Genomic DNA, 16,243 nt, shown 5'->3' on the forward strand with positions numbered 1-16,243 from the left:
TTGACATGCTCGTCCCATTATGCCGTATGATTGACTTAATTGAGGGAAGCTATATTAATGGTCCTCAACCCGACATTGAACTCCTACGAGGGTGGAGCCAGAAAACACTAATCCTCCTCAGTAATCCCAACGCTTCTCTAAATACCGAGAGAAGGAAATTGGTTTTGTCCAAAATTGATCCTAAGCTCTGCGACATGGCATAAAAGGAATCCTCCTCCAACCCAAATAGCCTTCTTTTTGAGAAGATATGATTAAAGGTATGGGAAAGTACGTGGCAACCTTTACGGCTCTGGATAAAGCACAAGCCAACATGCGCTGAGTCTTCAAACCAAGTGTTTTTGCCAGGGCCAGCAGAAGGAGTCGTTCTGCCGGCTGCCTCTTCCAGAGACCCTTCTCAAGGCAAAGAGGTTTTGGTCGTCCATTTCAGCCTAACCCTTCATTCTACCCTCAACGAGGTTGATCCTCCCGCTCAAGAGGCTTCAGGGAAAGAGGCACCAACCCCTCAAGTAAATGCCCTACCTCCTCATCCTTCCTCTTTAACACAAAGAGTAGGGGGTTGCCTAAAACACTTCCTACACATTTGGAATCAAATTACACACAATCCTTGGGTTTTAGAAACGGTTTAGGGTTTCAGAATAGATTTCACGGAACAACCCATTCAAGTTTTAACTCCAAGTGTTAAACTTGACACTAGAGCAGCAATCTATTGTGGCAGAGGAGGTAAATACAATGTTAATGAAGGGCGCGATCGTAGAAGATCCTTGGGAACGCAAGAACTTCTTGTGCAACATTTTCCTAGTGGAAAAAAAGGACAAAGGTTGGAGAACAATAATAAACCTAAGAGAATTGAACAAATATCTCTCCTACAATCACCAAGATGGCTAATGAAACGAGACTTAAAAGACGCCTACTTCACGATTCCAATGGCAGAGGAGTCAAAATCCTTTCTTCAATTTGCATGGAACAACCACCTTTATCAGTTTCATGCTCTTTCGTTCGGCCTATCTTCGGCCCCTTGGTGCTTCAAAGTAATGAAGGCAATTACCACGGTCCTGAGAGAAAGGGGTGTCCGCCTCCATCTATTTAGACAACATACTTGTGTCTCAAGACCATTCTCAAATTCTGAAAGACTTGAACACTACTGTGGATTTAATAAAGAGTACAGGTTTTATTAAAAACAGGGAGAAATCCATCATGACTCCCTCGAGGTCTCTTGAGTTCCTGGGCTTCATGTTAGACACCGTGAAGTCTATGCTCTTACTTCCAGCGAAGAAGATAGCCAAGATGCGGAAAGAGATACGTCATGTTCTAAAACTAGATCTTGTAACCTTAAGGGAACTAGCCAGGCTATCTTCCCGGGCCCTCTACATTATCGAGCCCTTCAAAGACTGAAGGGCAGGGCCCTCCGTTCGGGCCTTTGGTACGGAGACAAAATTCACCTAGACACAGAAGCCAAGACAGAACTGACTTGGTGGTTAGAAAATCTGTACGCATGGAATGGCAATGCCATTTTTGGGCCTTCCCCGGATTACGTGCTGGAATCAGATGCCAGCCTTCATGGCTGGGGTGCTAGTTTCCAGAATCTGAACACGGGAGGTTTATGGCCCTATTCGGAGAGTTTGCACCCCAAACTTTCTGGAGTTAACTGCCGGGCTTTATGCCCTAATGAGTTTCAAACAATCTCTTCAAGGGAGGGCAGTCATCCTCAAGATGGACAACATATCAGCCGTTGCCTACATAAATCCTCTAGGGGCACGAGGTCACCAGACCTCTCCAACCAAGCCAAAAACTGTGGATGTTCTGCTTGGAACACCAAATTTCTTTAAAAGCAGAATACCTTCCGGGTGTAAAGAAAGTTTGTACGGATTGGAATTCAAGGTTCCTCATAGATCACATCGATTGGAAATTAAACACAAACGTATTCAAGAGTCTAGACCATCTTTGGGGTCCCCTAGAAGTAGACCTCTTCGCGAGCAGACTCACGTCTCAACTTCCCAGTTACTTCAACTGGATGCCAGACCCGGGTGCTCTGGCAGTGAACGCCTTCCTCCAACATTGGAAAGGAATTTGGGGATAGGCTTTTCCCCCCTTTGCAATGATCCAGTGCATCCTTCAGAAGTTGAGGACAGAACAATCTTCAATAGTCCTAATAACTCCCTTTTGGCCGTCCCAAGCCTGGTTCCCAACGACCTTGGAATTAGCTTACGAAATACCCTTTCTGCTCCCAGCTTCACCAGGCCTCCTAAGAGACAGACTGTTTGGATCACCCGCTTCTTCTGAACGGGACTTTGAACCTTCTTGCCTGGAAAGTGTCAGGCGAGCCAATAAAATCTCTGGGCTTTTGGCGCAGGCTTCCTCTCTTCTCCAAGAATCTTGGGCACCCGATACACGCTATAGATACGTCATCTGGAAAAGATGGGTTTCTTGGTGCCTGGAAAGGAACTTTGATTCCATGGAGGCTCCTATTGCGCATGTAGCTAATTTTCTTGTTGAACAATTAGCAAGAGGCCTTTCCTATAGGTCAATAAACTGTTATAGATCAGCCATTTCTGCGGCCACTCCCTTTTAAATGGTAGAACTACTGGGAAGAACCCTATAATTTGCAGAATTATGAAGAACATCATGCTTAAAAGACCTCCCAAACCTAGATACGACACACTTTGGGACGTTAAATTGTTACTTGATCTATTTTGTAACTGGAGGAATAATAACTTATTAGATAATAAAAAGACTCCATCAAACTAGCTTCTCTTCTATGTCTAATATCCTGCCGTAGAGTTTCGGACGTTAAAGCACTGGAAATAACCAACAAATCTTATGACGCCTTTGGCGTCCGATTTGAAATCATCAAGAGAACTAAAACTATGTCGGATATGATTTTTTTATCCTAGGTTTGACGGTTGTAAAAAACTATGTGTGGTGGATTGCATGAAGGAATAGGATTCAAGGATGGACCTTCAATGCACCCCTGGCATTAACCAACTCCTTCCATCCTTTGTTAAGCCTTTCAAACCGGTCTCCTCTTCTTCCATAGCTAGATAGGTTAAACTGGCTATGCAATTGGCAGGCATTGATCTTCATAGAATTCAGGCACACTCTTTAAGAAGGGCTATGGGTAGCCAGTCCTTTTGTAAAGGAGGTAAGTTGGATGACATTCTCAAAGCAACAGACTGGTCAAGTTCCTATGCCATGTAAAACATTACTGTAAACCTGTCGAACACATGTCTGATGTACTTTTACTCGACTACCAACATGCATAATGTAGCCTACGGTCTTGTAATGAATTTGCGATTCTCCCATTACCATGACCAGAGAATCTGGATTTCATTAAAGACAGGAAGGTGAACATTATCCCAACCCTCCCTCCTGGGAGTGGATTTTAACATCTCTGACTTGTTGCACTCCTGTTCTAAGAATTTCAAACTGTAATGTTTTGATTAGAATAGAATTCAGTTTTTCACTGTATGTTGCCTTTTAATATGTGTATTATCGTTTACCACCAATTCTACTTTCCCCTTTGCATAGGGCGTTAAGTACAATTCTTAATATTTTGTCCTTTTTCAGATAATTCGACTTGATTGGCTCCTCATCACGATTCGTTGCAAGCAACTTTCAACAGCTCGATTTCTTCTGCTCGGAATCCCTCACTGTTTCTAGGAGAGATCTTTCCTTTCATGTTGCCATCTTTTGGACTTCGTTGCCTTTGGAAGAACTTTACCTTTTTGCGCTCATTGCATTTAAAAGAGGTAGATCTGTCTGTTGCTGTTGCCAACGTTACACTTATACGTTCTAGATCTTTGCTTTATGATGTAACTTTAAAATGGCTGTGCTTGAGGTTGCATTAAAAGAATAATGCATAATGTTAGCCTCCGTGTCTTTCATAAGATCCAGATTCTCTGGTCATTTTAATAGGAGAATCGTAATTCCCTATGCTCCTGGGATTATCAGGGTACTGAGGGTGTCACCCTATGGTTTAGTCTAGTTTTTAGTGGTGCTAATTGCGAAAATGCAGCATCTATCCAGGCAGCATAAACTGCATATGCATGCTCAATACTGTTACTTAAAGGCTGGGACTCAGACAGGAGATTGTTTAATTTCAGATGGTCAATTTTGTTCCATGATCAGTACTTAATCACTGCTGGTGCATTGTGCATGAGGGGGTTTGCCATGGGGATAGCTAGTTTAAACATAATGGTTCTTTGGTCTGTTCAGGCCAGAGGCCACCAGTTTGAAATTGCTTGAGAAAATACCATCAAGGGTGTGTTGCCACTGCTCCAAGACATTTAATAAACACTGTGGGTGGAAGCTTGAGGCTTGACACCAAATAGCAAAGCTTGGTTAGAGCTGGCACATACCTGAGGTACTGACAGCAAGCTGGATGCAATGGAACATGGAAGTAAAGAATTACCAAGATCAAAGGTGGCCTGAAGTCTTACTACTGAAGTGGAATTCCTTTTTTGATTGGAACATTATTCTGTCGTGGATTGGCTTGATATCCATGTTTTAGAGTTGTTAGTCTAGGATTGGCCAGAGCCTTTAGTCTTTGTTTTGTATGTGGAATAGTGTGCCTCATCAGACAATTACCAAGTGAATAAAAAAAGGAAAACTCACAAAGAAAAAAAAAAAGTCACAACTGGACAAAGCAGAAACTGCAAGAGTGTGATAAAGAAGCAGGAAGTATCAGGTAGTTAGAGGCATGAGGTATGTTAACATTCGACTCACTGACATGTAATAGAACCGGTCGAAGGCTTCTGAGCAGAGCATTAGGCATTAGCATTCATTCTTTTACACATTAAACACTGAAAATACTCAAACTGAGAAATGTCAACTATTACCACTTTTACGAGTGCAAGCATCTCTTCCAGAAGTGACAGTTGTCAGAAACCATTGGTTAGAGATGATTTCCTTCCACTGGAATCAAAATAACTTTAATCTACCCATGACTGGTGAAGTGTGATCAAGAGTAGCTATGGAATGCCATTGTTAATTGTCAAATACCTTTTCTTAAATGAGAAACTCTACCTCTGGGTTCAGATGCATAAAGTGCCCCTGCTTCGCTGTGGGCTTTGAGGAAACTAGAGGTTTCCTCTAGTGGCTGTCTTCTTGAGGGTGTTTTGAAATTACTGCCTCCAACTACTGGGCTGCTGTTAACTGGTGACTTTTCATAGAAGAAATATTGCTACTGAAAAGCCTCCATGGATCTTCTGGTCTCTGCATTCTTTTTTTGAAAAATTCAACAATAAATGTACTCTGGCCAAGGAGATGCTTTCCACTGAATTCAACGCTCAAGGGATGCTGCTGGACTCGAGACTGAAGCTTAGAGACACACAGCTATGCATGGCATCTCAGAAGAACTGAGGAGTTGATATGACAACAGGATTGTCAGAACTCATTTGGGGTTATCAATTTTGTCCTCATCAGGATATTGAGATTCTCAGTGGTAAATATGAGAACAGTTTTTTTTGCATGAGGAGATATTGAGTGGTGTGCTCTTTGGGTAAATGTCTCTGCATGAAACCATTCTTCTTCCTCAAATACCTACATGGTGACTGTTTGCTGTGCAGCTACCTGTTGAATAACAGACCATCCTGGAGTTTCATTAGGAAGGGGAAGACAGTCTAGCAAAGTTCAAAGGCTGCTGCTTCTTAATTTAACCATCTATCATGGGTCGTTTATTGCTCCGGTACACATGGTTGGTCTAATCTTTTTTAAGCCCCAACAAAATTAGAAGCCTTGGAATGTAGGAATTTGTGCACGTGGGATTGAATGATTTGATTGTTTAGGACACAGATTTTTTAGGAATCTGAAATAAGTGAAAGGAATATGCTACTTACCAGTATGCATCTGTTCTTGGCATGTAGAGCTGCAGATCTATACACTGTGCATAGCTCGCCATCTGGTGTTGGGCCCGGATGTTTGCAGTTTGTTTTTCCTCTTGGAAAGTCTTTGGAAGTCACGAGTTCGGTGACTCCTCCTTTGGTTCGTATTGCGCATGGGCTTCGGCTCCATCCTCAGATTGTTTTTCGCCAGCAGGGAAAGATGGAGCGTAGTAGTAACAGTAAAGAAACCCATGTGTCTTGTATCTAAATAAGATAAAACTGGAACGGATACAGGCAGCCGGGTGGGCGTGTATAGATCTGCAGCTCTACATGCCAAGAACAGATGCATACTGGTAGGTAGCATATTCCGTTTGAGGCATATGAGGTGCAGATTATACACTGTGCATAGATTATATAGTAGTACCCAACCCTAGCGGCTGAAACAGTGTTTTTAGTACAGCTTGGCCCACACTAGCTTGTTGCTTGGTTTGCACATCTACACAGTAATGTTTTGTGAAGGTGTGCCGTGTTGACCATGTCGCTGCTTTGCAGATGTCATCTAGTGGTATGTTCCCTAGGAAAGCCATAGAAGCCCCTATCTTCCTTGTAGAGTGGGCTTTAGGGGGAACAGATAGCGTTCGTTTTGCTTTGTGGTAGCAAATCTGTATGCATTTTACAATCCACCCAGCTATCCATGATTTAGAGATGGGGTTGCCTTTATGAGGTGGAGAGAAAGAGACAAACAGTTGCTTTGTCTTTCTGAAAGTTTGTGTTCTCTGGATGTAGTAAAGTAAGGCCCTTTTAACATCCAGTGTGTGTAGAGCCCTTTCTGCAACAGTTTGAGGTTGCGAGAAAAAACAATAATTCTACCGATTGGTTTAGATGAAAGGGTGAGATGACTTTGGGTAGGAATTTTGGGTTGGTACGGAGAACAACCTTGTTCGGGTGCATTTGGAGAAAAGGTTCTTGTATAGTAAGTGCTTGTATTTCACTGACCCTTCTCAGGGAGGTGATGGCTACCAGGAAAGCTGTTTTCCATGTGAGGAATTGCAGCTCACATTTATGTAATGGTTCGAAAGGGGTTCCCATTAACCGTGTGAGGACTATTTTCAAGTTCCAGACAGGTGAAGGTGGTACTCTGGGTGGAATTACTCTTTTGAGGCCTTCCATAAAGGCTTTGATGGCAGGCACTTTGAAAAGTGAGAGGTGCTGCCTCTTCTGTAACTAAGCAGCAATTGCAGCGAGGTGTAACCGAATGGAAGTATATGCTAGGTTACAACTTTGTAAATGGAGTAAATAACATATAATGTGCTGTATGGATACATTTAAAGGCTTGATTGTGTTGTTGTGGCAGTAAACAACAAATCTTTTCCACTTTGCCGCATAGCACGCTCTAGTAGTAGGGCGTCTAGCTTCCCTGATAATGTTCATGCAATCAGGGGGAAGGTTAAGGTATCCGAATTCTAGGACCTCAGGAGCCAGATCGCAAGGTTGAGCTGAGCTGGGTGCGGGTGCCTGATCTCTCCATGGTTCCGGGTTAGGAGGCATGGTGAGAGGTGTAGCTTTTGGTGTGGTACTACTGAGAGTTCCAGCAGTGTGGTGTACCACGGTTGTCTGGCCCATGTCGGCGCTATTAGGATCAGCGTTCGGGAATGCTGTTGTAGCTTTCGCACCACTAATGGAATTAGTGAGAGAGGTGGAAAAGCGTATGCAAGTTTGTTTGACCAGTTCATCCATATCGCATTGCCTTTGGACAATGGGTGTGGATATCTGGCGTCGAAGCTTGGGCATTTTTTGTTTTCGTGGGTGGCGAATAGGTCTATGTGTGGATGCCCCCACTTCTGAAAGAACGGGTGAAGAACTTGTGGGTGAAGTTCCCACTCGTGGATCTGCTGCGCCTGTCTGCTGAGCAGATCTGCCACGGTGTTTGGGACTCCTGGGACGTGTTGGGCTAGGAGAAAGATCTTTTGTGGAATTGCCCATCTCCATTTGCTCTGCGGTAATTGAGAGAGCTGTGGAGAGTGTGTGCCCCCCTGTTTTTGAATGTAGTACATGGCAGTCATGTTGTCTGTGCGAATGAGGACTGCCTTGCCTGAAATCTGCGTCTGGAAGGATTTTAGGGCGAGGAAGATTGCCAGTAACTCCAGATGGTTGATGTGGAGTAACTTCTGTTGCGGCGTCCATGTGCCCTGTGCTGTGAGATGTAATAGATGAGCTCCCCAGCCGGAGAGCGATGCATCTGTTAGGATTATTTGTGGGACCGGGTCCAGGAACGGTCGACCTCTGGAAAGGTTTGTGGTGTTCCACCACTGCAGAGAGCGATGGGTGCGACCGTCTACCAACACCAGATCTGTCAGTTGTCCCTGGGCCTGGTTCCACTGGCGCGCTAAGCACTCTTGGAGTGGACGCATTTGGAGTCTTGCATGGGGCACTATAAAGATGAAAGAGGCCATCATCCCTATGAACTGCATAAACACTCGTGCTGAGAGAGAGTGTTGACATAGGAATTTTTGACGCAGAGCCTGTATTTTTGCAATCCTGGCAGGATTGGGATAGGCTATGGCTTTTGAGGTGTCTATGGTGGCACCGAGGTATTGTTTTGTGTGCGATGGTACCAGGTGGGATTTTTGATGGTTCACCGTGAAACCTAGCTGGTGAAGAAGTTGTACCGTAGCGGCGGTATGTTGCACACATTGTGGGTAGGACGTGGCTTTTATTAGCCAGTCGTCCAGATACGGGAAGACGTGAATGTGCGGTCTTCTGAGGTGTGCAGCCACTATTGCTAGGCACTTGGTGAAAATCCTTGGTGCTGTTACCCCGAACGGGAGCACCTTGAACTGGTAGTGTTGTCCGTCCACCACAAATCTGAGGTACTTTCTGTGAGACTGGTGTACTGGGATGTGAAAGTATGCGTCTTTCAAGTCCAGAGTGGTGAGAAAATCGTTCTGGGAGAGGAGTGGAAGAACCTGTTGAAGGGTTACCATGTGAAAATGGTCTGAATGTATGTAAGTGTTTAGAGGTCTGAGATCTAGGATAGGTCGTAGAGTCTCGTCCGTCTTTGGAATCAGAAAGTACAGGTAGTAGACCCCTAAATTTTGTTGATTTATGGGGACCTGCTCTATTGCTCCTTTTTGCAGGAGGGAGATCACCTCTTGTGTTAGTAGCGCAGTATGTTCTTGAGACATAGGGCTGTGCCTGGGTGGAATGTTTGGGGGGGTAGATGTTAATTCTAGGCAATACCCTGATTGAATAATTTGTGTCACCCATCTGTCTGAGGTGATTGTCTCCCAGACGTGAAGGAAATGTTGTATTCTGCCCCCGACCGGAGTGGAATGGTCTGGAGGGAGCGGGGGAAAGTCATTGGGCAGGAGGAGTGGCAGAGCGGGCGGTATTTGTTTTGCCTCTGCCCTTATTATTATTGCCCCTGTATCCGCCTCTTTGATAACCCTTTGTGAAGGTAGATTGAGGAGGGGATTTGTAGGACGTGGATGCACTATCTGAGGAGTAGCCTCTGCCCGTGCCCCGAAAGGAAGAGCGGCGAAAGGAGCGCCTGGGAGTATGTGACTGCAGGGCTCCCATGGATTTCGCCGTGTCTGTATCTTTCTTCATCTTTTCGAGGGCTTCGTCTACTTTGGGGCCAAATAGATGATCTTGGTCGAATGGGTGGTTTAATATAGAGGCTTGTACCTCCGGTTTAAACCCGGAAACTCTGAGGCAGGCATGGCGACGGAGAAGGACACTGGTGTTTATGGCCCTGAAGGCTGTAATTGCTGCATCTAGGGCACAGCGTATCGAGGTATTAGTTATTGTTTTTCCCTCTTGAATCAATTCATTAGCCCTAGTCTTGTACTATTCAGGGAGATGGTGCATGATGGTCTCTAGCTCATCATAATGCGCCCTGTCGTATCGGGCCAAAAGTGCTTGAGTATTGGCGATACGCCATATATTGGCAGCTTGTGACGCAGTGCGCTTCCCTGACGCGTCTAGGAGCTTGGACTCTTTGTCAGGTGGTGGTGCTTCGCCTGACGCCTGAGAATTTGAGCGCTTCTTAGCTGTAGATACCACTAGGGAATCCAATGGTGCAGGGTCTTTAATGTATGAAGGGTCTGTGGGGGCGGCTTTGTATTTCTTCTCTATACGAGGGTTTAGGACCCTGGCCCTGACTGGGTCTTTAAAAACCTCAGGTGCATGTTTAATTACGCCCTTTAGCATAGGTAGAATGGCAGTAGACCTATGTGCATCGTCAAAGGTGTCTAGGAGAAAATCTTCCTCCACTCGGTCAGTATGTAACTCCACCCCGTGGTAGTGTGCCGCCCTTTGTAACAAGTGGTGAAAGCCCAAGGAATCTTCAGGTGGGGATGGCCTAGATGGGTAAAGGTCATCCTGTGGGACATCTGGGATGTCCAGATTGTTATAATCATCCCATGGGTCTGGAGATCCAGTAGGGGTGGGGTCTTGTGGCACATCTGCTGGATCATAATAAGGGTCTCCCAAATCGTCTGGGACAGGAGACAAGGTGGGGGAACGATGAGGTGGAGAGGGTGGAGGAGGTGGGGAAGGCACCCTGAAGGGAGAGGTAGCAATGTCCTTTCTCTTTGGAGGTGGAACTGGTTTGTCCAAGTGTCTTTTTTGAAGACAATGTCAAGTGTCCAGTTTTTGGATCCTTGGTGAGTGTTTTTTGCAGAGGATCCGGTGTGAAAAGTTCCTGCGACACTGGTTGTTCGGTCGGCGCCGAAGTTTTCGGGGCCGACGGCTTCTTAGGCTTATCTAAGCCGTGCTTCTTTGGAACCTCCGATTTTTTGGTCGGTGCCGAAGAAGGCCTCGGCACGGGAGTGTCGGTGCCGAGGGTCTTGTGATGTTTGGTCGGCGCCGGAGGAGCAGGTTTCGACACCGAAGGCTTGGGTGCCGGGTTCGGTGTGGAGGTGGAGGCCGATTTTTTCTTCGGTGCCGAAGGGTGTTTTTCGGCACCGGTAGTCGGCTGGCTCGAGCCCGAGCTGCCGGAAGGCTTAATAGGCTTCTTTACCGGGCCTGAAGGCGGGGTGTGAGAAGCAGTGTCCTTGGTCTTACCTAGGCCCGGAGGCGAAGGTGTGACCGAAGCCTTTTTTGGTATCGGCGTGGGAGGGGGTATTGTACTCACGACCCGCTGCGCCGGGGTGATGTCCTCCACATCTGAGTCATCGGCCTCGGAAGCGCTGACGAGGTAGTCGTCCTCCTGTTCGATGTTCTGCTGTCCCGGAGCTTAGACGTCGTCTCCAAAGATGTTGACTGGAGCGGAGGTCGAGGAGTGCGCCATGTTGCGTCTCGCCCGTCGATCACGAATGGTCTTTTTAGAGCGAAAAGCCTTGCAGGCGGGGACAGTCTCGGGCCTCGTGTTCTGGGGAGAGGCAGAGGTTGCACACCTCATGAAGATCGGTGTGGGGAAACTTGGACCCACATCGAGGGCACTTCTTGAAGGGAGTTCTTTCCATCAGCCGAGACCGGAGCCGGAATAGGCCCGAAGGCTGCCGTCGACGACCAGAATCGAAGAAGTGCCGAAGAGAAGGTGAGTAAGATTATTTATTATCTGAAGAAGCTCGATGAGCGAGGATTTTTGCATCGATCGTTGAACTGGGAAGTTCGGAACCGGAGCGCAAAGTAGTACATCCGAGCCTGATGGCGGAAAAAAACAATCTGAGGATGGAGCCGAAGCCCATGCGCAATACGAACCAAAGAAGGAGTCACCGAACTCGTGACTTCCAAAGACTTTCCAAGAGGAAAAACAAACTGCAAACATCCGGGCCCAACACCAGATGGCGAGCTATGCACAGTGTATAATCTGCAGCTCATGTGCCTCGAACACATTTTTTAGAAATTGCTTGGTCAAACGGAAGTGTGGGCTTCTTACATGTAGTCTCGACATGAAGAGGGTTCTTTAAATGTTGTTAGGCAACAATATGACCATTTACTGGGTTGAAATTGATTAATCAGTGCACAACATTGGTCTGCAGTTGTCAGAGCCTTCAAGTAAAAAAGGATTCCTTGTATTCTTGCCAATGATTTTTTTATGGATTTCAAAATCAAACCCCTTCTTCACATCCTCCCATAGTCTTGGGGGCATGTATTAGGTTTCTGCTTCATAGCGGACTGTGGCGGCAGGGACAGGACTGGTTCTCTAATGTCCAGGTGAGGTCTTGTTTTTTAACCCAATCCTCTTTTTGATGTCATTCAGAGTCAATGAACATGCTGAATTTTAGGTCCGATCCCCGAGCTTTGCTGGTGACACATTTAAAAGTCTATCAGCTTTCTGATCATGATCTTCATCCCGGGTCCAAGAGACTCCTAGAGTGGAGGACAAGGAATTTTGACTTTTTACTAGGGGTCCTTTGCTCACACTTTCTTCTCCCTCCACTTAAGAAACTGCCTCTGGTGGAAATGTACTTCACTACTCCTCCTTATCCCAGCCATCCATTTGCTGTAGTTGGATAGTGGTCTAGGATGGATTATGATGTTATAAGCTCATGTGTTCCTACCCCGATGGAGGAGTCTATACATGCAAGTGTATTTTAGGGGATGTGACAACAGGTAAGACATCACAATTATGAAACAAAGACTCCAAGAAAAGCAATTTGCAATAGTCCACACCACTAACCAGGTAGCAGGAGAATGCACAGTATGTCATCTACGACACATTCTGCAAAGGAACAAATAATAAGGAAGCTCATTCAATTAGCTTGCGCATAACGAATGTTTTCAAAAATACAAAATAATGCAGTCTGAGATAATTGGTGGGTTAAGGAAATAACTAAGCAAAATGTGGACATGTGAGTTCATCACACACTGGAGAATAGTCATCTAACCTATCTATAGGGCATTACTTTAAGGAAAAGACAAGCAAGTTAGTCTGACATTAAGCTGTCAAAACAAATGCTTAGCTCAGCGTTGGAAAAGGTTCACAGAATTGCCAGTACTCAGAATTAAGCAAGAGTGATGACACCTAGGAGCAGAAGAGGAGATACCACAGAAAGAACTTGGCACCTCAGCAAGCCAAATTGAATGAAACAGTTGAATAGGGACCTGTGAGAAATTGTGCGCGACTTCTCTAAACACCTTGCAACAGGTTTAAGCCTACTAATGACTTTACCGTATATTGAAGGGATGAGTTACCACCCCATGTAACTGGTGCAAAAACCATATGGAAGACACTGGAAAGACAATTTAAGTTCTCAAACCTTTGGAACAATAACAAAGAAAAGAACACAATATTAGGAGAGAATATTAGGTTCCCAACTGTGGAAGTTGACCAGTTTTCTGAGAGGCAAAATGCCCGTCACACAAAGCGCATGAAACGATATGCACTTTTATGATATATACTTTATTTAAAACTTGGCTACTGTCAATCCTTGGGAAATTATCACTTGTTTCCATATTTTTTTTTTAATTTAATGGAAGTTCAAAATGTATTTTTCTTCTCTAGTTGTGGAGACACCAGCTTATTGCACAGAGCATCTCAGCAGTCTAGTTAATCAGCAAACCTTGCAAGCATGTGCTGTAAAAGATGCTTTAGAAAATCAGGTAGCTGTGCATAGCAGGCGCAACAATAGCGTGCCAGTCTGCACCTCGACATGCTGCTGGATGTTTCAACAGCTCCCAAATATTTTCAAAAAAACTAATGAAGAATAAACTTTGCATGTTAGAAACCTGTTTACATTGAAGTCTCTCCGCTTTCCTTTTCAACTAGGTTACCTAAATCCAAATGTATTACAAATGTCAGTCCTTTCCATTTAATGAATCTAAAACCCCAACCCCTGCTTTTGCCCATACGGTAAGTTGCTTCCTTTTAGAAAGGCACTTAAAACTTTCCTTTTAACCACAATCTAGGCCCATCTTTTCCATTTTTTTTCTGTCGTGTTGTGTTTACTATTCTCCAAAGCGCCGGGACGCCACTTTGCTGCGGCATCCGTGCGCTATATCAAATTATATAACATAACATAACATCTCGGGCAAACCCTGCCACCTTCAGTAGGCAAGGAAACCTGGTCACACACTAATGGCAACTCTCTAGTTCCTGAGATCAATGAGAAATTCCAAACAGGACGAACCAAAAACGGTGACCTTTCATCATGCCAAAGAGTATTTCCAAAACAATATCAAAACACATCAAATGTGTGTCTTTTGTATGCCTACTAATCCTGTACTCGGTTATCTGCCCAATTCTGTCTGTCCACTTTCAGAGACACTTGTTCCAACCTTAAGTCTCTCCTTTGACTTACTTTAAGGTTATTATATTAACTAATTTATTTACTAATTCCCTCAATAATCTATTGTCCTTAGGTGGTTAAGACTATATAGACTATATCATGGCTTTTAAGTAAGTGGCAGAACTTGGATGCCATTACGGCGATAAAAGGGCTAGGCTTTGAACATTTTAAATACAGAGTGTATGAAGAGACATGCCAAAAATCCTCAGCTCGAACAGTTACACTGCAAATGAAGGGTATACACAGAACTCTGCAGATTGTTAAAACAAATTTCAGGTAGAGGTCATGAAAAAAAACACTGCCCAAATAGATAGGAAGAAATTGCATTTATAACGGTCTCAAAGGGGTCAAGAATGGTGAAGAGCGAGGACTGGTATGTGCACAAAATTGGCATGACAATTTACAAATAGCTGCTCCCAATCTTGTAACAATGTTATGCAAGTCTTAGGACTAATGGGAATTTATACAAGCCTGGCTTCACAAACTAATCAAAATAAATATCAAATAGCTAATACAGTTTTCTTTTTACTAATATACAAATGCCAGGAAGCAATCTTAAACTGCATAGAACTTTTGCTATAAAATGCATATTTACCTTGCTTAAACTCCTCAACCATGACCATCCGTGTAGAAACTGACACGTTGTAGGTAGAGTTCTGCTGTGGGTAAGCTGGAGTAATTATAGGCATAAGATGATACCTATCGCTGGGATTCACCTAAAGAAAAGGGAATAATTTAGATACTAGGAACATTCATATGCTCAGCAGTATCAGAGTATGACAAGCTCCCTTAAAGATGTACCTAGAAAACTTTCACAATAGTCCTACATCACATCACTCTTTCAAAAGAATGAACCATGGTTTTTAAAGAATTTGATATAAGAAAATGTTAGTTACTTGTAGTACTGGTTCCTGTAGGATGCGGGCTCTTTACACTGTGCACTTCCTTTTGGTCCACTATATAAAGCGTCCAGGAACACCCCAGTTGGCTGACAGAGAAACAAATAACCCAAATGCCCTCTTTTGTGATAGCGTGGACGAGCAGTTAGGCCTTTAAGAGGGTAGTGCTAAGCACTTATTGCACACACAAAGGCAGTGAGAGACACTCAAAGAAATCTAACACCAATTTATAAAAACTGCACAGATTTCTATATGAATTTTGATACCAAGATCGGAATAAGGTTAGTAATTTTCAAGTTATTAATTTTTACAGGTTTCAAAATTTCTGTTTGAGCGGAAAGGTTTTCCTATGGGGGAAAAACATACTGTAGTCAGGTGCTGATCGACGTACTGGACCCTTCCCATGGACTTAAGGTGACTATGAGGCGTGGCAACACCAACAGGTCACTTTGGGAGGATCTGGGGCGTCCGGGTGCAGAGGATTGTTTCGGCGTCAGGTGCCCCGTTCACTTTAATGGGGAAGGGTTCCAAAAGAAAGCAGCTGCAAGCTGGGACTATAATGCCAGTCTGGTTAAACGCACAATATTTTTTTGCTCCAGGAGATGCTCAGGCATATAAAACACAGTTGGTCCACTTCGCCTCAGGCTCGGGTGCAGTGCGGTCTTTAGTAGTCGAGTCTGCACTGTAGGAGACGCCCACGATCAAGGGGGCCTGCAGGAAGAGGCTGTAGGCAGTGACTGGGAGGCCAGTCTAGGCAAACCATAGGTGGGCTCAGCCTTTGAGGGTCTTGAGACCCTGTTGGCACTGTCAACTCCTTCGGACTCAAGCCATGGGACGTGGGTGCAGAAGCACTTTGAGATGTTGGGTAGTGGCGTTCAGAGGCTTTCTTGGTCTCGGTTATGCAGAAGAGAGGCAAACAGGACAGCTGGTCCACTCTCGATGTGGGTCTCACTGTACCGAAGTCCCCGATGTGCAGGTCAGTTTTACTCGGCTGGACACAAGCCTTGGTTGCTGCAAGGGGTCTGGTACCCCAGGTTTTGATGCTGTGCATGTCCGGTCAGTCCTGGCATCCCCACACTAGGAGGGAGAACGGATCTGACCTGTGGGAGCACAGCAACCTCATCCTGGGCAGCTGCAGAGTCAAAAGTCCCGGTAAGCAGCAGGAAGGTGAACCAGACCTTGCTTCTTTGGTGGCTGCAGCTAAGTAGCTCTTCTACTTTAAGGGAGTTCCCTGGCGCTTTGCAAAGCACTGGCAGCCCTCCGGGTTTCTTCGGAGTCCACACAGCAG

At 45.0% G+C, this 16,243-nt stretch overlaps 1 protein-coding gene across 1 annotated transcript in view; it reads right to left on the reverse strand.

Moving 5' to 3' along the window:
* PAPOLA (poly(A) polymerase alpha) overlaps nt 1-16,243 on the reverse strand; it is an 868,351-nt gene that overhangs the window by 581,984 nt on the left and 270,124 nt on the right. Inside the window, exon 11 of the mRNA XM_085626434.1 lies at nt 14,652-14,772. Within this exon, the coding sequence (XP_085482560.1) occupies nt 14,652-14,772 (121 nt within the window). The remainder of the gene's footprint in view (nt 1-14,651; nt 14,773-16,243) is intronic.

The sequence above is a fragment of the Triturus cristatus genome, chromosome 9, assembly GCF_964204655.1.
Source record: "Triturus cristatus chromosome 9, aTriCri1.1, whole genome shotgun sequence".
In the NCBI taxonomy this organism is placed as follows: domain Eukaryota; kingdom Metazoa; phylum Chordata; class Amphibia; order Caudata; family Salamandridae; genus Triturus; species Triturus cristatus.